The 25334-nt window shown below is 40.1% G+C and overlaps 1 protein-coding gene across 1 annotated transcript; it reads left to right on the forward strand.

The window, feature by feature from the left end:
* Positions 1-5168: 5168 nt before the first annotated feature.
* st6galnac5b (ST6 (alpha-N-acetyl-neuraminyl-2,3-beta-galactosyl-1,3)-N-acetylgalactosaminide alpha-2,6-sialyltransferase 5b) lies at positions 5169-18474 on the forward strand. Its single transcript, XM_040052815.1, has 5 exons — positions 5169-5466; positions 6023-6244; positions 12924-13333; positions 14862-14969; positions 16815-18474. Exons 1-5 carry the CDS (start codon positions 5446-5448, stop codon positions 17056-17058), a joined length of 1005 nt encoding a protein of 334 aa, XP_039908749.1. The 5' UTR covers positions 5169-5445; the 3' UTR covers positions 17059-18474.
* The last annotated feature ends 6860 nt before the right edge of the window (positions 18475-25334 follow it).

The following is a 25334-nucleotide window of genomic DNA, read 5'->3' on the forward strand; positions in this document are numbered from 1 at the left end:
AGTGCTACAGTTCAACACTGTACAATTAGAGGAAGTCTGAACAAGTATTGCTCACTTGTAAGGTTTGCCAGGAGAAAACATAATCTCTTTACAACGAACACAACGGCAAAGATTTGTAAAGTTGGATGTAAATAGATCAGAGGACTTGCTTCTGAGACTGAAGTGGAGATGCTTGGCTATAACGCACAGCATCACAGCAAAACTAAAAACAGCACCTCAGCACAAAGGGCTCATATCTGCTGAATGTCAAACACAGAAGGTTAGGGGTAATGATTTGGGTTTGTTTTGCAGCCACGGGACTTGGTCTCTTTGAAATCATCGAGTCGACCGTAAAGTCCACCGTGTACCAAACTATTCTTGAGTCAAATGTGAGACCATCTGTCCAAGCTTTAGCTCTTGGACAGATGGTGTCCAAGCTTTAGCTTAAACTGAATCTGCTTTTTCAAATAGCTGCATCTATTCTTTGGATGTCTTGAAGCACTGACCCTTTTCCTTTCTGTTCTATGAGACCTTAATACCTAACACAAAGCAACCATGACTCTTTCAACATGGATCCTTATGTCGTTGCATGCGTCTTCTCTCACTGTTTCATTTTGAAGGTGTCAACAGACAAAATCTCAGTGAGTGTTTCACACAAAAAACAGTCAGGAAAAGTAACCATCTTTTTGTGAATCTTCTCACATTTGGTGTAAGTCATCTTGAGACCCTTTAGATTAATCTTGTCATCTTTTGCACGTTTGAAGCAGAATCTCAGCTCGGGAATAAATGAGCAACTGAGAGGTTATAGGAAACATTTGATGTAAAATAAAACTGGAACATAAAATTATAATGTGGTTATGCAATATCACTCTGTCTTTTTAAACATTACTTTTTCTTGTGTCCTATGCTATCAAATTATGTGGTAACACATTGAACCGTATGACACATTGCACTGTGATGTAATATATTGCATTATCTTGTGTCATCTTGTATCTTTTTATATTCTATATGAATCAACGCATCTCTCTTTCATGCAGAGAATGTCTGAGCTAATTAGTTCAACAAGGCAGTTTTGTAAATCCGGGCCAAAAACATAAAAGAGGACACATGCTGTTCCCATCGCTTTTAAGGAGGCTATTCGGATTTTTTTCTCTTTTTTTAAAGATCATCTTCTAATTGTTGTACTTTGTGTTGTTTTTTCACATACATTTCTTATATTTATACTAGAGTTTATACTAGAAGAAGCCTATAAAAAGATGGCTCCTGACTTGATTCCAGCTTCTAGCAAATCCATCTCCTGTGAGGAGCTTTAGGAGCTCATGTTGCGATGAGAAATAAAATATATATATCCCTGTGCTTAAATGGGATATTCAAAAATCTACTTTTTGATATGTTTAGATACCTGCAAATACGAAGTTTTGCAAAAACATTGTTTCCTTCTTTCCCCTTACCTACCTCCTAAAAATCAAGTGGATACCATTTTGGAAATGGATCCTTTTGGCAAAAGGAGAATCTCCGTCATATACAAGCTGATACAGAGCTTAAGGCCTATTACTTGGGAAAAAACTAAAAATAATTGGGAAAAAGACATTGGGGTGGATTTATCTGATGATGAGTGGAGATCTTGTTTGAATCGTATACATACCTCCTTCCCTTTGCATTCGCCATGGTTTAATTCAGTTTAAAATTCTTCCTCGTCTTCATTATACAAGAGAGAGGCTTTCAAAGTTTTTCCCAGAAGCCGATCCTGCCTGTCCCAGGTGTGGACATAATCCAGCAAATGAGGGTCACATGATGTGGTCTTGTCTGAACCTGGATAATTACTGGGGAAATATATTTAAAGTATTATCTCATATCAGTGTGCAGAACTTAATGCTTGATTTCCACATTGGCATTTTCGGAGTTATGCCATCTCAATACAAAATTAGTAAATCTCAGGAAAATGCCATAGCATTTGCTACGTTGCTTGCCCGTAGACTTATCAGACTTCCAGTGGAATAGAATAAGGCTCCTTCATACATACAATGGTTAAAGGAGGTGCTTTTTTTTTAACCACTGGAAAAACTTAGATACAGAGTTCTCTCATCACAACAAAAATTCTCTGCGACTTGGAACCCATTTATTGACTATATAAAAACGTATTTTCCAGATGTGTGACATACATTTTTTGTTTGTTTTGTTCTGTTTCTTTTTACATGAGCCTCGGGTGGGGAGGGAGGGGTTTCTTTTTGTTGTTGTTTTGTTGTTGTTTGTTTTTTGTTTTTTGTGTATAATTGCAACATTTTCATTATGTATTGTGACCATGATTTGTGAAAAAAATTTATTTAAATAGAATTAAAAAAAAAACAAACAAAAAAAATCTACTTTACTAATAAAAATTGCACCAAACAATTGTCATCATTTTTGTCTTTTATCACTGACATAAGGACATAAGCAAGAAAACATTTAGGTTTCCTCAAATAACCTTTTTTAATTCTGAAATCACTCCGTCTGTTCCTTCAGTTTATAATGTGCAGCACAAGATTCATTTCAAATACAAAAGGCTTTCACTCCCTCGACATATTTAATTCATGATATAAAGCCAGTACGTGACTACAGCCAAAATTACATTTCCTTTTCTGACTGTCTAAGTATATACAGATACACTTTCAGAAAAAAGCACCTTATTCAACACACTGTCAGTAGGGTGGTGCCATCTAAGGTTTTCCAACAAGGGGAACTTATTTGTAACATTGTGCATTCGGAAGAAGGCTGGTAGACCTCTGGAACTTTAAGGAAAAAAATCTAAAGAAATACCAATTCAGTTACTTATATATTAATTGATACATTTGGAAACATTGCACAGTGCTTACTAACTAAAGCTCTATCTCACACCTGCAGAAATCATTGTCTTTACATTGTGGTAGGAAACCAGTGGACCCATCAGGTAGAGGGAGACACAAAATGAAATATGTGTAAATGTATTGAATATTTTTATTTACTGTAAAAACCCAGGTAAAGTTAAACGTTTAGAATATAATCAGAATACTGCCTCATTTGTTTTTCTATTTTACCAAATGCCTCACATCTAGAACAAAACAGTGCAACACGCTTCTTTTATTTCTTGAGGAGATACCGGATGCTTTATCAGTTACATCTTGCTAGTACAGTTCCTTCGGCTTTAATTGTTCATGGATTAAACAAGGTTCTGGAAACATGCCTAAGAGGGTTTGGTCCATATTGATTGTAGTTGTAGATTTGTCATCTACACATCCATGATGTAAATCTCCCACTCCACCATATCCCAAAGATGCTCTGTTGGATTGAGATTGGTTTGAGATTGACTGCCGAGGGCATTTGAGTGCAGTGAACTCATTGTCAAACTCAAGAAACCAGTATGAGAGTATTTGAGTTTTGAGACATTGTACAGCCATCAGAAGATGGGTACACTGTGGTCATAAAGGGATGACATGGTCAGCAACAATACTGTGGTATTTAAACAATGCTCAGTTGGTGCCATGGAGCCCATGGTGTGCCAAAATGAGACCCCCTATGGCATTATCCTTGTCCTTGGGCAAGACACTTCACCCGTTGCCTGGTGGTGGTCAGAGGGCCCGGTGGTGCCAGTGTCCGGCAGCCTCGCCTCTGTCAGTGCGCCCCAGGGTGGCTGTGGCTACAATGTAGCTGCCATCACCAGTGTGTGAATGTGTGTGTGAATGGGTGGATGACTGGATATGTAAAGCGCTTTGGGGTCCTTAGGGACTAGTAAAGCGCTATACAAATACAGGCCATTTACCATTTATTTACCATTATACCAGAAACAGTGAGCCAAAACTGGGTGGATTCATGTTTCCCAGTCTTAGTTGACATTAATGACACCTAGCGTGGTCTTCTGTTGCTGTTCATCTGATTTAAGGTTCAACAAGGAACAGAGGTGCTCTTCTGCATACCTTGGTGGCAACGAGTGGTTATTTGAGTGGCTGTTGTCTTGTTATTGCCTCACAGAAATCGAGCCATTCTCCTCTGGCATCAACACATTTTCACCCAGAGAACGGCAGAAATGCTCAGAGCCGCCCACCCGGCATGGAATCAATTATTGCCCAGCTGATGCTTTAATATATCTAACTAAACTAATTTCTGAGAGCTTTGGAGAAACATGGGGTCAGTGTTGGTCAAGTTACTTGAAAAAAGTAATCAGTAACTAATTACTGATTACTTCCCCAAAAAAGTAATCCCGTTACTTTACTGATTACTTATTTTCAAAAGTAATTAATTACTTAGTTACTTTTTAAAAACACGATTTACAACCTGAATAGGTAATAAAGCGATAGATCTCTCAGCCCAATTCTACTTTTTCTGCATAATCCATCATACAAAATGTAATCAAATGGAAAAGTCTCTTTTTAAACCTTGTTTTATTAGTTTTAATCTTTTAACTTTATGCATCAAGCAAAAATTGAATTATCTGCAACATTCTCTGACTGGAAGAAATTAGTTTAACATTTAAACCTATTTTCTGCACATTCCAGCACATAAAATAAAATATTTTTTGTGTTTACACTCAGTCTTTCAAATAGATGCAAGTAAAACACAGCAGAAAATAAATAAAGTCAAAGAATAGCGGCCCTTTTGCTCTATTTTCACCTGTAAAGCAGGAGCGGGGTAGGCGGAGGGTTACCCTGGTGCAGGTGTGCCGCGGTCAGTTGAAGAATCCGCGAGTTTCTCTGTGAGTTTCCCATTACGTCGTAGCTACTCGGTGCTTGTTTAGGGGTTTTTTCGCTGTAAAAAGAAGTTTTCTTCCCACGCACAGCGGACACTAATGTTTTTGTCACTTTTTATGGAATCAAACTCAAAGTAAGGTCAGTACTTCCACGCTTTAAACGCTGCACGCTCATACTCTCTCCCACAATCGATATATGATCCATTGTTGAGCTGCACACAGCTGTTGTCACGAACGTCGCACTCGCTTACGTCACTGTCATGAGACATTCTCGCAAAAAAATCATGGTTTTTAGTAACGCAGTAACGCAGCGTTCCTACGGGAAAGTAACGGTAATCTAATTACCGTTTTTGCAATAGTAATCCCTTACTTTATTCGTTACTTGAAAAAAGTAATCAGATTACAGCCCATCTCTGCATGGGGGACAGATGTTTTTTTTTTCTTTTCTTAATCATTTGAAGTATTTTCTTTTAAAATAAATTCACATGTCTATAACACCAGAGATTAATACATGTGAATTTATATTGACAGAGAAACGGTGCAGGAGTATTACTGTTTAGAAAAGGCTGACGGAGGAAAGTCGGGAGGTGGAGTTGTTTAGGACCATGAGGAGCGCGCTGTTGAATGAGGGCTTCCAGGAGAGAACGGGAGAAGAGTAGTGGAGAGTCGTTTTCTTTAGCTGCGCGGTGATCCCAGTAATGCCGCCGCTCAAGTGTTGCATGCTGAAGAGTCCCGACGCCTAGCATGAAGAGCCGACAAAAGGGGAAATGAAGATGAAGATAAAAGTGGTAATTATGAATGAAAGCCGTCGGAAGTATCACTGTAATATTCCGCTGTGGGGAGCTTTTATATATATATATATTTCTGCCTCTCAGAAGTGGAGTTGCAGACTGAGCTCTTTCACCGAATGTGACCCAGTTGCACTTTGCCACATACGCGTAATATTCACAGAGAATAATCCTACAACAGCTCGGCCGTTTAAAGTTTTTTTTCCTGCGTGGGTTGGGAGTGGGGATGGGGTTAAATATGACACGTCTGAACTGAGCAACCTAACAGTATTTTTGCAGCCTCGTTTTAAAACGTGTTTCCTTGTTGACAGAGCACGTTGAGCGCATTTGAGAAGAATAGCTGGCATTACGTTTTCAGCCTTGCATTTGTTATGTTGCATTTGCTTTGAAAGCTGGCAGTTAATTAGTCAAAAAGAAAGAAAGAACGAAAAACAATCCTGACCAAAGGTGCAGATTTCATCCTCAAGCTTGTGGCTGTGTCGGTCCTGAACTGGCTGAATCATGCTCTGGCGTGATGTTGAGATTTGTCTTTCTGGTGTTTCACGTGTCCCTGCAGTGCCAAGGGGTTGGTGGCATCATCATCGTTACCATGGTTACCGGCTTTTTGTTGGTGTACAACAGCAGCTCTGGTGACAGATCAGCTTCCTCATCAAGTTCTTCGTCCTCATCGTCCTCTTACCGTTTGGATGCGCGAGTTCAGTCCACTAAAGTACCGGACAGATCACAGAGACTCCAAACAACATCTCTGGAGGGGTACTCAGGTGTCATGGATCATAAGGTAAATACGGACCATCTGTGCCCTGTGAACCAAGTCAAGTCCTGTTATGGGCGGTAATGATGCTGCACCTGGTTCTTTGAAACTCCAGAGCACTTGCATGCATATTACAAACAGAGATATTATGGTCCACATTTGTTTTCGTCTTTTTGTTTTTTATAAAAGCTGCTTAGGAATTGAAAATGTGCAGGATATAGATCATCTCAGATGTTTAGCAGTAATGTTATCTCACCTTATCTCAAAATCAATAATGAAACTGTTTCCATTTTCAAAGATATCAAAGATATAACATAACACACAATAGCAGTGTTTCTTTGGAGTGTTTGGGTCCTTGCCAGTGCATTAGGTGCCTGCACAGAGAGGAGGAGGAGGAGGTTTAGTCCTGGAAAATATATGTTTGAAGGTGAAGTGAAGTGTCTGGTGGCTAAATGTGTTTTGATTTAGGCACATGGATGCACAGAAACCAGTGACACGACAGAAACTCATGGGTCATAACATACTGCAGAGTGACAATGTTTGGAAAAGAGCAAGAAATTCGAATTCAGCATCTTTATGACGTTTTTGACAAATTAACAGTTCTCCAACCATCTCCATCAGACTCTACACAAAGGAAGGTGAATTCACCCTGTGCATTTGGACATCTTTGTAATCGGATGGTCATATTATAAACATCATCAGAAAGCACATTGATTGCGCTGATTGCTTTGTTTTTGTTGTTTTTTTAGCAGCTGTACCTAATTTGTATTCTGCTGTCATCCAGGTAAAGCAGAGAGTAGCATGCAGAGTTCAGGTGTCCACTAAAAATGTGTTTTTTAAAATCCCCCCCAGTGACTGAAAACTCATTTGTGTATTTAATTTTTGTACTACTTTATGTGCCAGACAGTTTTCCTTTTTTCCTTTTTGCAGCAGCAGCAGCAGCAGTGAGGTCTTTTCGTTTGAACTTTTCACAACAATAAAAAAGTTCTAAAAACCAGTTAATTAAAATTGCTTAACACTTTCCATTAAGAAAGCAGCACGAGTCTATTAAAGGTTTATTTTGCCCTCAAAGGCTTTTATAATACCATCTCATCTCTTAAGCATGACCTCAAAGTTCTCTTTATAGTTCACTCTGTTGCTTAATTCATAATTAATGTCTTCGGCATAAAATATTTAGTGACAAAAGCACTTAAAACAGGGTGCATTTCAACTATAATGTCTACTCAAGATATGACCACTGTAATCTTTTGGTCGTGTAAGCGGCACCTTCAACAGTAATATAGTACAAAGGCCCGATTCTCTGACCCACTGCATTATCACAGGCTCGTCTTTGAGATAGATGGAGCATTCACACAGCATTACGTCTCCCCTCGCTGAGAACGATATACAGCAGGACACAGCAGAGTGGAAAGCATGCTGCAATGCTCAGGCAGCACTGGACAGGAACGGATTTGGAGAAAAAAAGTTTTGCTTAGTGTTCACCTTACACTGCTCAGCCATCAATGAACGAGAGTGTGAGAGTCATGCTGCTCTGAAGAGAGGATCCTGCTTAGGCCTGTTGGATTCGTCTCTGTGCTGTCTTGAGTAAGCTTGATTCTAAGATCAGCGCTCAGATTTTGCAGGTAGTCTTGGGAGAAATGAACGCAAGCTGCTTCACTTTGGACTTTGCGCGTGGGCACTTTATTATTCATGGTCTCTCCCGTTCATCCAACCCCTCCTAGCTGACAGGTGATTTGTGATGGATCCACACTGCGACAGTTTCATACTGCTTAGTGTCACTCTGTACCTCCCTCCCATTGGGGGAGATTCAAGCTCTGCTGCTGCTGCTTCATCCTCTGTCAGAGCCCAAGAGTGACTAACCAGAGCAGACCTGCTGCAGGATCTGTGGAGTGGGTGGATCCTTGCGTATAGTTCCTTTTAGGGTCATCTCAGGTCTGCTGCTGCTTCTAGTGGAGGGAATCTTGGCTTTGACACAAGTGTGTGTGCAGACACAGAGACACACACCATCACACAGCACGAGTACACTCACGCAGACACGCTGTTAAAATTTTATGCCCCCATCAGAGCCAGAGATGCTTGGGAATGTGAGGAAAGCTCTATCTGGTGTGCCTGCTGGACCCTGATTATTGCCTGTATTAACTTATGTGCATATCTTGTTCACATGGGCTGTGATTTCACTAAGGTGGGTGGTGGTCTGTGGCGGCTTTGCTCATTTATGCATCACCCAAGAGGTGGCAAAACACCCAGCACACATTAATCACTAAGACTGCGCTGCCTCATGTAGCAGAGGGTTATAGGCTTAACATTTGGCTTTCCTCTGTTCTCATTTCGTTGCTTAAATGTGTGAAAAGAAAACAGCAGCTTTGAACCCCACAAATCTCCGTACTGTGAGATCACACATCGGAGTTATGGTGCATATTTGTGTGGAATAGTTTCTCATTGTGTTTCTCTCTGTATGACTTCTGCAGCGTCTGCAAGTTTTCTTTTGGGGAGCTTTCTGTCTCTAGTATGTGTTTCTTTTCTTTGGCGTGTTGCAGTGATTAGAGCTGCTGACTTGAACAGATTCTTTCACACACACACAGGTTAACACACTCTCGCTCCATTCTTCTGCTTGGCCCCTCATCTTTGCAGCCTCACTGATGTTTTGCCGATTCGAGTTAAAGAGATGTTGACCTTTGAAGAACTGTCAGCAGAGCCAATCTACATTGGCCTTTATAGTCTCTAATCACAAAGCCGGTGTGAAAGCACGAGTGCGGACTGTGTGCCGGCGCAACTTTATGATGTACCTACTTATTATGGGCAATGCCTCTTTGTGCTCTGACAGCTTTTAATGCAGCCAGCCTGGAGGGAATGGGCGCCATTATAATGCTTATTCTGTCTTTACCTGTCTGACGTTCAATTTAAAGCCGTCTCGTAGTGTACAAAGGCAGCTTATATTAACAGTCAGCGTGTGGAAAAAAAGCAGGAACAAAATAAATTCAGCTCTTTGAGCTCTCTTATTGGATGACTTAGGATATACACATTTAAATTCAGCTCAAGGTAAGGGAGCACTCCTGGTAAAACTGGCGATGTTATCAGCTGTAACACTCAGAATGATAATACAACGCCTAATTTGTTGTCTAGTTTTTACTGAAAAATTAGGCGAATAGCAATAGTCAAGAGGAAATCGTAAACATCACCAGCAGGAAATGATTTTTTTGTCTCTTCTCTCTCTTAGTTGACTCGAGCAGAAGAAGAAGAAGACAGGTGCTGTTATTGTCTTAACTATTTCCTCAAATTGAGAACAGATTTGGAATCGCGACCTGATTGTGTGTCATTGGCAGGAGCTTAATGAGATGTCTAGGGGAACTGTCGGGAGGATTTCATTGTAATTAATTGGTCTCTGGGAAAAGAAAGCAGCACTGATCGTGACTCCCTCGTGCCACAGAAGAGGGGCTTTTTCCATCTCCTCCTGCTCTCAGCTGAGCCACTATAGCCCAATTCTGTGCACTTTGGAAAGTATTCAGTGACAATGTTCAACATCTAAATGATTTTGATTCATTTCCAGAAAACGCATCTTGTTTTTCCCCCACTACTGCTCCTATCACAGGATAAGTCTTTCTATTGCTCACAATAATCAGAAATCCAATAAAAAAAGTCTAAAACCAAATCAAGCAGTTATTGTCTGTGCATTCTTTCTGTGTATGCAGAGCTTTGTTATTATCTGAAAATGATTACAAACTAATTATTGAGGCACGCTGTAGATAGCATGTTTCTACAGTTAAGCTTCCATAAGTGAACTTCAAATCTGCAGCTGAAAATAAAATAAATAAAACCCCAATTATTGTTTCTGAAAATGTCTCTATGGAGACCACTGGGCTTGAGTCTAAGAGTCAGCTGAGATACAGTATGGAGTGTGCCAATCCACTACCTTCTAGCAGTCTCTGTAGACTAATACCATTATAACCAGTGCTAAACAGACACCAAAGCAAGTTACCTGGATATCTAACAGTCATATGAACAAGTGGACAAAAAATCTCTGATTGAAGGTAATTCAGTTTCGTAATGTCTTTGCTAAAACATGCTCTATTTCCAACCTTGACCCTACATGTTGATCATAAACCTAACAGGTAGCTTTACCTAAATCCAAAAAAACAACTTAGTCCAAAAGATAAGTCAGAAACTGGTGATGAGAGACAAGCAGGTGTAAATCTTCAGGTTCCTTATCTGGGGTTTAATCTGTGGTTAATTACGACAGCAAGAGACGTTTTTTTCCCAGGTTTTCTTCATCACTTCTGTCTGACCTCTAAATATCTCATCCCACGACTTCTTCCTGCAAGTCTGTGCGCTGTAACCTTTTTAAACCGAGGAGGTTTGCAGACATGAATTTGGAGACTGGAGGCACAATAGAAGAAGCTCTTGTTCAATATCAAAGGTTGACTGATGGGGTTTGCTCTGAAAGCAATTATGATCTTGGGTTCCCCTGGGAAGTGTATAATCAGGATCATACTGATTAGTCTGGAGTCAGAGAGTGGGCGGTAATTGACTGGGACTGGAACCAGAGCCGTACTCCGAACTGCATCTTCTTGTCCTGCTCTTAACAATATGGACCTCATTAATCAGTCAGCTTCATCATGTTTCAGTGAACAGCCTCGGTTGAAATTAGTGTCTTTTTAGGTCACGTTAATTCAGGAAAGCGTATTGATTTATAGGTTGTGCACTATTGATCAAGGTAGACAACCTTCTGTTTGCATAATAAAGTCTGAATATGTGTGCGTAGGAGTCAGCAGGTGTTAAAGTGATGGCTGTTTCACGAATCAAAGGACAAATCAAAGGTAATTCAAGGCTGATTATGAGTGAAAACTACTTGTAATGAATTCCATTCATTTATTTATCCAGTCACTAGTCTGTGGGTTGCACCTTCAGCTGCCTGGCCTCTGAAATATTCTGCTTGTGATTTTGAAAGCCAGTCTCGCTGTGATACAGGATTTATAAGTGCCTATTTCCCAGCAACATCAAGCTGTCAGAAGCTCTGGGAGCCGAAGCTGGAACTTCAGCATCGCTGTCAAGGACACTTTTATTATTTCACAGGCACTTTAAACTATGACACCAGCCTGGCAACCTTCAATTGACTTTCACTTGTTTAACACACCTTCCTGACTTTTAACATTATTATAATTTGGATTATGCTTTGCGGTAATTGCTTGGACAGTGCTTAGGGGAAAATGCACTTTCTGTCTCTCTGTTGTCTGCAGAGAAAGAAAGACCTAAAAGGACTGTGATTCTTCCCAGCCAAGACGGGGAGGGTGTGTTTGTGCAACCAAGTGTGTAATTTGCTCCAACCTACCTGATATTGAGAGAGCGCGCACATCCCAACAGGGATGATTTTTCAGGGGGGAAATCTGCTGGAGAATGGAAATGTGATGAGTGTTCCGAACAAAGACTTTGAGTGTGTTCGTTTGAAGGAATTCCAACTAGTTTTGGATCTAGATGTTTTTCAGACTGTTGCAAATTCTTGCCAGAGAAACGTGATTTCATTACACATTTTGGGGCTACACTGAACTCGCCACACAGATTTACAGACATCCCCAGACATTGCACTCATACACACATTTACAAAGAGACACACATGCACGCATGGCAATCATTCAGCGTGGGGTCACAGAGATAGTGGGGGTGTATTATAAATATAGCTGTGGTAGCAGTGCAGCCTCTGGCGCTGGTAAAATCACCTGTCTGCACACACGCACACACACGTTCCCACCTCAGAACCTGATGGAGTGTGAAGTACCGAGCACAGTTCAGAATGCCGATGCAGCTCTCTATTAGGGTGGGGAATAATTCATGTGAAGAGTCTCTGGGTGTTTGCTGTCGGATCATTCAGTCTGAGCTCGCATTTTTCAAGTTTGAAAAACCTGGTTGGATGCCGCAACATGAATACCTGGTTCAAGCCCAAACAAGCACTCTTCACTCCAATGCTGCACAAAAAGCTTGCATGAACAGGATGTTGACCAGTGCATGTCGTCCCTGTTTTATGTTTTTTTTTATTTTAAGTGAAAACTGCTGAATGTGTGATGTTGATAGAAAATGAAAGCACCGTGTCAAATAGCCTCTGCTCTATACTGTCAACTGTTTAAATAACAGACAGAGTCGCCCAATGCAAGTCTACCTGCTTGATTCAAGACCCGTCTGAATGCAGACGAATCATAATCAATGATTGAAAGGGCTCTACACGAATTTGCTTTAAACTCCAGTGTTAGAATCCTCTTTGCTGATGCTTTATATGCTTCAAGCTTGCTTAAGCTTTTCGTGGTTGCCACATTTTAAAATCAAGCAGAGCATCTCAGAAAAAATAAGATTTGACTTGATAGTATCTCATTTCCCACATTTAAATACGTCAACAACTACTGAACGCAAATATTGTTGGTTTCTGGTTCTCAAAGGCTAAAAAACACTTTTTAACACACTTTTTTATCTTCATGTGTTTAAGATACATTTCCAATCATGTAAGTAAAAATAATACAGTATCTTGCACATCAAGTTAGGACCTCGCTCTGAAGCTACATCTGGTTTTACGGAGTGCCAGAGAGATTTAAACTTATTTATCTGAGACTGTTAAGTCCATCTGCGACTTGTGGTTGGATTTTTCTCTTCCACCACTTTGTCTCATTACATAATGTGAATGAAACTGCAACGATGTCTGACTTTTTAACTTTGAACTTCACAGCCGCTGAAAATGCACTGCAGGACTTGTGCCCTGGTGACCAGCTCTGGGCAACTGACAGCGAGCAAGAGGGGCGAAGAAATCGACCGCTCTGAGTGTGTTATTCGTATGAACGATGCTCCCAGCCTCGGGTATCAGCAGGACGTCGGTCGGCGCGCAAGCCTGCGTGTTATAGCCCACTCCAGCCTGCAAAGGGTGCTGCGGAGCAGGCAGGAGCTCCTCAACATGAGCCAAGACACAGTGTTCATCTTCTGGGGACCGAGCAGTTGCATGAGACGTGATGGAAAAGGCCATGTTTACAACAACCTAAAGCTTTTAAACCAGCTGCTACCCAAACTTAAAATCTACATTATTTCCAGGATCAAGATGCTGAAGTTTGATGAACTATTTAAAAAGGAAACTGGGATTGACAGGTAAATATTCACATGATGAGTGAGTTTTATATTTTTGGGACTTGAATGAGACAAGATGGAGAGGTGAAAAGAAATCAAGAGACACACAACACACAAAAGAACTGTCATTAGTGTTTATATTACAAAGATAGAAAGCACTAATTTCCTACCTATTGTTTTATGTACAGAATTCAGTACACAGCAGATGCATGTTTGTCATAAGCAAAGGCAGGAGTAAGGGATTCATTATTCATTATTTTTTGTTTTGATGCATAAACGTAAATGCAGTTTAAAGAATGCAAAAACAACAGGATGCACCAGACGCTGATATTACCTTCGAGATGTAAAATGCAATTTGTGAACAAACTCCAAACCCTGATTGTGCAAACAGGATGTGATGGATATATGAGCTGAGCGAGAGGCTGCGATTTGGATGAGGCTTTAATGAAGAGCTGCAGCAGCTCCCAGACATGCCAGAACCCTTTGATACATGTGACTCAATCTTTGTAGATGTAACTACATGAGTGGCCGACACCTTTGCCAGCATTCGTGATCGTTTTGGCAATCTCCCCTCAGGACATCTGTGAGTCCTTATCTTGAGGCTATGATCATCATTCACTCACTGATCTGAAAACTGGAGAAAAAAAGTAATGCATGGGAAGAATCCATGCTACTAAACTGGCCAATCACAACCATTGTAGGCTGTGTTCATGTGACATGTAGTTACATTTCCAGGAAGCAGCACATCATTTCATCATCAGTGTAAGGTTTCAGAGGGATCTACAGATATAACATACCTCCAGTGTACATTTTATGCAAAGGTATAATTTTCCTATGGGAAAGCCTAACAGGTGTATGCAGCTGGTAGGCATCAGGAAGTGAAACGCTTGCACTGTAGTCCCAATCCTGCATCTCGAATAAAATTATCTTTAATATTGCATTAAAAAGTAATAACATTCTAAAGAAACAGCTCACAAAAAGAAAACATTTTATCATCAAAAATCTCAAACTGGGTTACCAAAGAGGTATACACGTTTTTTGCTTTTATAGAGAATATGAAGCGGAGGCACGTTTCCTGACTTTTAATACTTGGTAATTGTCTCTTTGCATACGCGGGACAGGCAAAGTGAAAATGGCTGAATGTGACCTTGCAAAAAAGACAAAGGCAGACAAAGACACCTCACTGTCGTGAATGCAGCTATTCATCTAAACTCATTTGCATGTGAACAATAAGCCAACAGAATGAAAACTGAATGAAAAATGTTGCATTTGAATGGCAATCCAGTGACTTCTGCTCTCATGTAGCAATAGCCAGTGTCAGAATGAATGTTTTTATGTATTTATCTTTATTTTATTTTCTATTCTATTCTATTTCTTGCCCATGTATCAACTGTCACACAGTCGGCTACAGGGTTTCCTCTTCAGCGACTGATCAGATGAAATCTAAAAACTACGGTTTTACCATCTTTAATCTTTTCTGAACAGGCAGTAAGAAGGAAGTGCGCTCAGTATATTTTTGTGAAAATGGTAAGCTTCTCTTTTCTTCCAGGAAGAGTTCCAACTCCTGGTTGAGCACCGGCTGGTTTACTATGGCTATAGCCCTGGAGCTGTGTGATAGGATCAACGTCTATGGCATGGTGCCTCCTGATTTCTGCAGGTAGATTCCTGCCGTTTCTTTTTCTTCTCCAAATATTTATTAGCTTTGCTTCATTTTTTTTTTAAACTTAGCATAATATGACTTGTAGATTTTTATTGATAAACCACCATGGCCAAAACATAGTTCCATGCAATTTAAATATTTTGGTTTTCAGTAATATTGTGTCAGTTTATAATTGGGTAAAAGGCCAGCAGGGTTTTTATTTGATGTTATAAAGTAAAGACCCCACCATTCTAAAATATGATATGTTTTTTAGTACCAAGATGTGTGATGGGAATTTTAATAGACTACAATGTAATTACTGAATAATAGAGCATTGAAAACCTATGATGAAATGACATATTATTATTGGCAATGTTTAATTTTACAGACGTAGAGTTATTTAGTCTTGAAAATCTTAAATACATGAATGTTTCTCATATTTGTCAGATTTTACACAATATGGTTTCTCCACTATTTAGTCGGTTTATTACTACTAGGATAAACAAAAAACAAATGGAAAGAAGTCTGACGTTACAGGACTGCATAATTTCTTTGAGGACGAGCTCTTTTGGTCAGTCTGCATTAAATGTAAAGGTGTGTAAGAGTGGAGCTCTGTACCCGTCAGCGTCAGACAGCAGAGTAATGCTTTGAAATGCCAGTTAAATAAATTAATGATCAGTTGATTGATAAGCAGATACAAAGCAGTGAGTTGGTTGTTCTCCTATTGCCAACTCGTTTCCCTTCACTATTGGGCTTTTGGTATGTTTTCTTTTTCTTCTTCTCCTTTTACCTTTTAAGATGTAGCCAGGGACCACATATTTGAATGATCCCAAGGCTAACTCTTGTGTCTTTACAGAAATAAATATAATATAGAAAAAAATATTTAGATAAGCTGCTTAATCATCTGAGCATTTTGCATTTTGCAGCATTTTGCTCTCCACCAATGTTCCACCATATTTAACATCTACTAACTAGCTTTGTCTGATGGGTGCAGTGGGTTTGGAGCTGCACAATGCAGCAGAAAACAAGACATACCAATCCACTGAATGTTATTAGAATTAAATAATTGTACTGAGAAAGAGCGTGTCACACGTGCACGCACTTTTAACCCTTATTCACTGGTTTGTGAATGTTATTTTCTCCTTAGCATCGAGTTTTGTTTGTTAAAATATGCATTGAGATGCTTTATCCTCACGGCAGGTTCAGTTTGTCACTTCCTGTTTGAGCCAGTGGGCCAAATAGTGCATGAAGCGAATGGAACGCTTCTTCTGTTTTGTGCTGCAGCCTCACTCTGTGATTTAGTGTGTGCCGACACCACTGATGTTTCCACATAAAATCGTGTCTAGTGCATCTTTAATGATGTCTTCCAACTTGGTAATGTAGCATTTACTCCCTGCAGTGGACGACAGCACCACTGAAAACATCTTCACATTTTACAGTGAAATAGCGCTGCTGAAAATACACTGTACAGGTTTTCACCATGTGTTTTTAGCATTTAAGAGACACTGGAAAATTTGCTGATTTTATTTTCTAACATTTGGCCGCAAGGACAAGAGCACAAAGAACACTTTGAAAAATTCATGGCACTCTCACGTGTCACAGAAAGCTCCTCCACTGAGCTTTGTGTTAGCGTGAGTGTCAGATGAATAGGCGAGAGTATAATGAACATTTCTGTGAGTGCAGATTCTTCTGATCTTTCTGTTTTTCTTTGTTCCTTCTTCTCTTTATTCCCCTCTCCGACTTGTTTCTTTCCCCCTCCCCAACCATGAATCTCATAATTACACACTATTTCGACATCCCCCCTGTGCGCATTGGCTTTCATGCTATTTCATGGCTTCCTCCTCTCTCTTCTCGCCTGTGTAGATCCTCCTCCCATCCTACTGTACCATATCATTACTATGAGCCCTCGGGGCCCAACGAGTGCTCCATGTATCTTTCTCACGAGAGAAATCGGCGAGGAAGCCACCACCGTTTCATCACAGAGAAGGCGGTATTTGCAAACTGGGCTCGAACCCGTGACATCCACTTTTACCAGCCAGACTGGAAGCCCTCTCCCATCGTCACCACCGTGAATGGCTCGTACACTGCAAATCCAGCCGGATCCTGAAATGCACCCCAGAGACGATCCCCAGAAATGTGAAATATGTGTGTGGATGGTTTTCAGCGTTCAGATTCCCTCTCTGGCCAGTATGAATACACAAGACAGCAGCAGGACAGAGCGAGCTGCTTGTGGCTGTTAGCCGACTGTCTAAGCAGCTTGGCAGAATGGGATCATTGCGTAACAGCAGCACAAAGCCTCAACAATGCTTTGGAAGTGTAACTCTAAAAGGATGAATTTCATACTGGAATCAAAGCCATGAGGGTTGTCTCAAGTGTGCTTTTTACACAAAATAGAGCCGCTTTAGTAACACTTGAGCTGTCAGAGAGGAAACAGGCAAAAGGAAAACAGTAAACACTGAAAAACTGGGTGCATGTCTCATCTATTCTATCAATTAAAATGGAATAAAAACTCTTCCATATGACGCTAACGTCATGCCTTCAGTGTTGCGCTGATGACGCATAGGATAGTAGTAGGCTAACAGACCACTTTACTGCTGGTGTTCACTGATGATTATGTCATGAAATGCCATGCTTACAACTGCTATTTTTTGTGCACAGGTCCATTCACGCGTGGCGAAAAAAGAAGGGACTATATTCATCATTTCCATGAATAATAAACCTAGCTTTATGATTTTCGACTAAAGTGACTGGAATTCATGAGACACTTCACTCACAAGCACAAATGTCAGCTTCATGGTGGATGTAAAAGCGTATCCTCTTGGGATATAAATGTCTGTGACAAATTTCATGGGAATTTATCCGATAGGTGCAGCCTGAATGAAAGTGGAGGACCAACCAAGTGACAACGCACGGCTGGACTGGATTTTTACATTACTGGGTCGGATCATTTATGCTCTTAATGTCTGTGTTTCCACATTCCTGTAAGAAAGTCATGTATAGTTTGCCAATATTTGGCATTAAATGTGATGGAAATAAAATTCTTGTCACAAACATGGCACGGTACATCATGTGTAAATGTAATCTCCCCTCGATGGAAATCGTATTTAGACACAGTCCAGTTTATAGAGACATGATAATTAGGTCTCATTTTGCTCTCTAGCTCTCGGTAACAGATTGCCCTCAAGAAAGCCCTGCCAGCCCATGTGTCTGATACTCGAGGCCATGATTTGTTCTGTGATTAAATCCAAATGTCAGAACAAGTCCTCAAAGGCTTTTTCCTTGACTTCCAGCCAAGTCAGCTACTCTACCACAGATAAAAATGATTATATCAAAGTGTCCTGAGCAGCCGCTTCGGTCTTGACCCACGGGCTTCTGTCTCCCTTCTGTTCAGCATACCAATAGAGGGAAACTGGATTCTAGCTGGGCCTGATATTGACCTGTCCAACCATATCTCCGGGGTTAGGGGGAGCAGCATGACTACTGCAGAATTCAAGTTGTTTCATCCCGCAGAGGCGGGCTGCAAAAGAAAGGCAGAGTGCTGCCTGTTTCTGTGTTCATTCACTTTTTACCAGTAGGACCAGCACTCAGGTTGAATCTTAATATTGTAAGGCTCTCAGGTGCTCTGAGAAAAGCCCACGCTGTGCTGCGGTGTCATGCTAAGTGGACTCACTGCTCCTTAGATCTGAACAGTGTGCACTGTGCACCAATTACTGGCTCTTCAGGTAGAAAGGTTGAATTTTAAAGACCTGAAAGGACAAGTTGGCTGCAAATGAGCCTGCTGTTGCTATCTTAAACACCTCCTTGAGGCCGCATAATCATTTCCATTAAATGTGGAACCGTTCAAAGAAAAAAAAAAAAGGATAACATCAAAGCTGTGATGTAGGCAATTTGAAAAAATTATCAGATCATACATCTTGGATGCCAAATGGCATTTAAAACATCATTTAAATGTAATAATACTTTATTAGATAAATAGTTTGACTAAAATATTCTGAGTTAGATAAAAAGACCATTACCATCATTATCTCTGTAAGTGAAAATGACCCAGAGCTTATTCTAAGAAAATCACTGGAAACAGAGAGAAGCACTAAGCCAAGCTGAGTTTATCGATACGGCACATTTCATGTGACAAACATACTATAGAAACATTATAACATTAATACTAATAATACTAGTGTGTAAAATGCCTTTGTTTTCTTTGCTGGGCTGTTTTTGTTGATCACTACTCCCTGACAAAAAATAGGCAAACTGTGAGTGTCTTTACTAATATGTTGGATTACACTGAAATATAAATCATGTAACCTCTTCCGGATTAAGACCCTTCAAACAAAACTGATTATATAGGAAACTGATCATAAAATGTACGCACATATATATTTATGCCATATCAAACAATAGTGTTATTCTGTACATTTCCCATTAGCAAGAACATGTAGACTTTGCTTTATGTCTCCTTTTTCAATTCATATAAGAATTATCATCATAAACAATGGTCAAAGATATAAAGTAGCACCACAGTGTTTGTTGCCCTGGTAGTAAAGGTTTAATCCAATTTAATAGCTATGTTTTCTCTGAGTCACTACCAGAAACAGTGCAAAACATCCAACAAATCCCCAAATCTATAATTTCCATTACCAGTGTTGAGTTTGATATTCCCTCTGTGCTTGGCTGTGAGGTCTCTGTGGGAGTAATTGAAACAGCAGCAGGATAAAGTCACAATTTCCTCTCTCCAGGAGTATTTTCCATTATGGTACATATCACATATACTCCGTGGAAGCACAGAAATTGGCTAGTGACAAATATGTCCTATTCATGACAGCTGAGTTTTATCAGCAAGTCTGCAAAATACCATCATCCTATGTGGAGCCAAGACACGTGAGAGATAAGAATTCATGGTGTTTAGTTTTCTCAGACTACACATCATCGATCTTAATGCCTAAAAAACTGTAAATTATCTTTGAAGAGAAATATTGAAACAAGTGCTTAAATTGAATATTGTAATGGTAATTTCCATTCAGGTCTGTATGTTCTGAGTCTACACTGACACCTGGTGGCTTCACAGATTATCAGCATTTTTTTTACACGGTAAATTCCTCTGATAACATCTTAGTACTATATATGAGAAATGTGTCAGGCTGTATTTATACCTGTAAACATGGTCACGATGGCCTGTTGAAGTTCAAACTGACCATCAGAATGGGGAAAAAGACTTTGAATGTGGATTTTTTTATTTTTTTTTATTTTTTTTTTCAGATTAGCTGATCTGAGTATTTCAAAAATGGCTGATTTACTGGTCTTACAGTCCAAATAAGAGAGAAAAGATATCCAGTGAGCAGCAGTTCTCTGGGTAAAAATGAACTGTTAATGCCAGAGGTTTGAAGACAAAAGCCAGACGGCTTACACTTGTCTGCACCAAAGATGTGAAGACTGCTGTGCGAAGTACACGTTAGATTTAAATCAACCAAAATGTACTAAAATGGTTTGAATGTTTCATAGCTCAATAAATTCAAGTGCTTTGTCATTTGAAAGCTTTCTGCAGAAGCATCCCCACATGTAAGATACAATCTGATAAAATGTTACTGTTTTCCATGAAAGTAAGATTAGAGAATCTGATTGATTACAACACACTAAAATCATTGTTGCCTTTTTTCTACCATGCAAATGTTTTCTTTAAAGTAAACGTTGTAATGATGAAATCTGAATTCATCCAAGAAAAGTTTGGTCATCTTACTGTTTTTTGGGGAAAGGGTAGAAAATATACTCACTACATGTTGATGTGACTTATTTTGTGCACACCTTAAATGACTCTTTGATATGCTTGATATGAATGTGCATCATTTAACTAAAAGATAGTCTAAATCAAAAATACCTTTACAATATTATTAAAAAATGAATTCTGATACCTTAAACAGTTGTTTCAGATTATCATTACATAGTTCTGGATTTTTAAAGCTCTGTCAGATATTGTCAGAGAAAAACACATATTAATCTTTGTTTATGTTATAAATCCCTGTAAACTTAAATGCATTGTCCAAGACATTAAGATGTAATTCATCTTTTCATCTTAAACCCAGCAGATGGAGACACAACAGGCTGTTTTCTTCCTGTAACTCTTGTGTCAGGAGGTGCTATGTGTGCAACACTGTGTTTAGGGACCTCATTTATTAAATGTTCTTAGATTTATATTTTAACCTAGTATTGTCCTCTCAACCTCAACTTTTACAGCAAGTGTAAGTTTAGTCATGAACATTTAAAAAGACAAAAGCTAGATTCAACCCAGACAGTGAAGCAAAGTTAAGTAAAATCCACAGCTTGTGTGGTCGCTGTGGTAAACAAATGAAACATAAATCTCTTACATTATATGAGTCACTACCAGCACTATCTTATTAGCTTATTTTCTGTTAATCAGTAGGTTAAGCTTAGTGGCAATGTGCCATCGCTCACTTTAGTCAAAGGCAAACAGTGAAAAGTGCTCCTATGATCGACCATGAATGAGCATATTTATTTTTTTCTAAATAGTCATAATTCTATGAAGAGGTCACATTTAACTAAATCCTGCAGAAAAAAAAAAAATCTATTTCTGTGCAAATGTAAACATAAGATAAGATAAGATAAGATAAGATAAGATAAGATAACCTTTAATAGTCCAACATGTGGGAAATTTGTTTTGTTACAGCAGAAAGTGGACAGTGCAAAGTTACATAGAAAAATTAGAAAATAAAAACACTGGAATAAGATACTGTACACAACTGTACACAATAGAATAGAATAAAATAAAATGCTAAATACAATTGAATAAAATAGAATACAAATGCTATATACAATTGAGTATAATACAATGATGCCAGAAAAGATTATTGCACTTAGTGTTATTGTTATTGCACATGTGTGGATGTGTGTGTTTGATCAGTTGAAGTCATTTTTTGTTGAGTCTGACAGCTGTGGGGAGGAAAGACCTACAAAATCTCTTCGTCCCACACCGTGGGTGCCGCAGCCACTGAAGGAGCTGCTCAGTGCTGTCAGTGTCCTGCATGGGGTGGGAGATGTTGTCCAACAGGGATGACAGCTTAGCCTCCATTCTCCTGTCACTCACCACCTCCACTGGGTCCAGAGGGAATCCTAGAACAGAGCTGGCCCTGCGGATCAGCCTGTTCAGTCTCTTCCTGTACCCGGCAGAGATGCTGCCGCCGCAGCAGACCGCACTGTAAAAGATGGCTGAGGCCACCACAGAGTCATAGAAGGCCTTCAGGAGTGGGCCCTCCACTCCAAACGACCTGAGTCTCTGCAGCAGGTACAGCCTGCTCTGCCCTTTCCTGTAGAGGGCGTCTGAGTAATGAGTCCAGTCCAGTTTGTTGTTCAGATGAACACCAAGGTACCTGTAGCTGTCCACAGTCTCAATGTCCATACCTTGGATGTTCAGTGGTTGCAATGGAGGATGTTTGTGCCTGCAGAAGTCTACCACCAGCTCTTTGGTTTTACTAGTGTTGATCTGGAGATAGTTCAGCTGGCACCAGTCCACAAACCATGGGTCAGTCCTCTGTACTCCTTGTCGCCCCCATCAGTGATGAGGCCGACTATTGCAGAGTCGTCAGAGAACTTCTGCAGGAAGCACTGGGTGGAGTTGTGGGAGAAGTCTGCAGTGTAGATGGTGAAGAGGAACGGAGCCAGAACCGTTCCCTGTGGGGCCCCCGTACTGCAGACGACCCTGTCCGACACGCAGCCCTGAGCTCTCACATACTGTGGTCGGTCGGTGAGGTAGTCCAAAGTCCATGTAGTGAGGTGATGGTCCACTCCAGAGTTCTCCAACGTGTCCTTCAGGACTGTGGGAAGAATACTGAACCCCCTGAGCCAGAGGGTGAACCAGACATGAGCTAGGAGGAATGTACAAACTCAGAAACACTGAGACGGTGTATAAAATGTAAATAAAAACAGAATGCAAATCTCATAAACCCATATTTTATTCACAATAGAATAAAAAAAGCATCAAATGTAGTTTCAAGTAAAGATAAAAGGGCAATTTGAATATGAGGACAGCAACATGACTCAAAAAAGTTGGGTCAAGTTTAGCACTCAGTAGCATTCCCTTTTCTTTTAGGAATAGTCCTGCAAACGTCTTGAGAACTGAGGATGTTATTGCTGAACTTTTGTTAGAGGAAGGTTGTCCCATTTGTGCCTGATATAGAATTTTAACTGCTCACCAGTCTCAGGACTTCTTTCTCATATTTTTTCATTTCATGACGCATGAAATGTTTTCAGTTGGTGAAAAGTCCGTACTGCACGCACGCTATTATAATAGACTCAGTGTACACAAATATGCAAGGCTTTGCCTGAAAAAAAAACATCTGGATGGGAGCATCTGTTGCTGTAAAACCTTGCAGCACCAATAGCGCCCTTCCAGATGTGTAAACTGACAATTCCACAAGCACTGGTTTCTTCTTTGGGTGATAGAGCTTTGACCTACACTTGTCAATGGCATTTTAAACTGTGTGCACATTTCTGGAGCTGTTCCTCAGCCCATACAGTCATTTCCATAACAGTATCATGGCTGTTTTTAATACTTTCCGCCCAGAGGGCTCAAAGATGACACAAATCCAGTAGTGATTGCCCCTGGCCCTGGGCACACAGAGATTTTGCCAGATTCTTAGAATCTTTTGAAGACATTATGTACTGTAGATGATCAGATATTCAATTCTTCACAATTTTATATTGAGGAACATTATTCTAAACTCATCAAGAAAGAGTTTTCCATACAGGATCAGTTGGGGGTCCTTGTTAACAACAACAGCCTCCAGTGCTGCCTTGTAACGTCTGTAAAAAACAAAAGAAACTATCTCTTTCTTTTCTTGCTACTCTTCATGTTGCTAAAAGACAAACAGCAGCAGCAGCTACTTTTCATCTGTTTCTTTATTCTCATTATTCATATTTTTACCCAGTGCTTGATTTATAAAACAGGAGGTCTTGGAACACAGACAGGGAGCTTTTCCAGTGAGTCAAGGCAGAGAAAAAGTGACAAACACATAAATAATCTGCACTGCCTGGAGAGTATTAGAGCTGGCTGCCCTAACACTGCCTGCAATCATAATACTTTTCCTACACTATTCCTAATTCATAATAAAAAAAAAACTCCTGCCAATGAAAAAGAAGCCTCAACTTTCTCATTGATTACAGAGTTAAAGAAAGTCTGAACATGAAAAAACACAAAAGACAAAGGCGTACTTGTTTAACATGCTGGAGGAGCGCACAAAGGTCATTAGCTTAACGAGACTCAAGAGAATGTGTTCCAGATCTGAGTAAATACCAACAGGAGCTGAGCTTGTTTGTTGCTTCAAGCTGTTTGTAGGAGTCTTTCCTCTGAGCTTATTTGATACCTGCAGCTTCACAAAACTACATCCAGCAGCACCCGTTTGTGAGTCCTCAGAGCCAGATAGTTGTGCTTGTTTATTTGCGTGGCACAGAGTGGAAACTTTATTAGTTATTTATGAGAATCTGACATGATCATTTCAAAAATAGAAAAGTAATTACAAAAAGAAAGAAAGAAGAGACTGTTAGCGAAACAGCAAAGACAGAAGCAAGTGACATGAGAAGGACGTAGGTTTAGTTAATTAGTATTTTAACTTCACTGCAACGACAGCAGATGTAAAATGAGACCATCAATCCTTTATCACAATATAAGTTATGTCCCTACAGATCTCTGTCGTGCTGCAGCTTGTATCCAAGGTCAGGGAAGAGGGACTATGACACAAAACTACAATGTGGATCTGGAAGGTGAGCCAGGAACTGGCAGCTGTCGGCTGTGGTTATTGTCAGATAATCTGCTTCTCTCTCAAGTGTTAAGTACTTGCATGATCAAATTTGTGCTGTATCTGAAAACGAGGTTAACATGAGATATTTGGCCTTCATCCAACCTGTGTCCAAACTGCTGAGGATTTTCAACAGTTTTGCCAGTGACTCCATTTTGAGCACATTTTGCTACTTCTCCCACTTTGCACCAACTCTGCTGAATTAACAATTTCAAACTGAAGGACATTTGCTGGGCAGGGTTGCAGAGACTGAGTGACAAATGGGGCAAAGTAATGACGGAAGAGAGAAGACGAGTGAGAACAGAAAGTACGTTACCTGTGAGTCTTTGCTCTGGAGTGGTTTTCTGAGATGATGGGAGATGTGAAGAAGAAGTAACAGTACCACTGGCAAAAAGCCTGCATTATGGGTTATTTTCCCATTTTTGCCCCATCTGCTCACAGCTCCATCTGAACCCTGCTGAGTCAGCCTGACTATTAGAACAGCCCCATTAGATACACCCAACAAAAGAACGCGATTGTGCTCCCATGCCTGTGCTTATGCTGGTTCTGCTACTTGTCAACACTACAGTGGAAGGTGTAATGT

The sequence above is a fragment of the Simochromis diagramma genome, unplaced genomic scaffold (assembly GCF_900408965.1).
Source record: "Simochromis diagramma unplaced genomic scaffold, fSimDia1.1 OVJJ01000419.1, whole genome shotgun sequence".
In the NCBI taxonomy this organism is placed as follows: Eukaryota; Metazoa; Chordata; class Actinopteri; order Cichliformes; family Cichlidae; genus Simochromis; species Simochromis diagramma.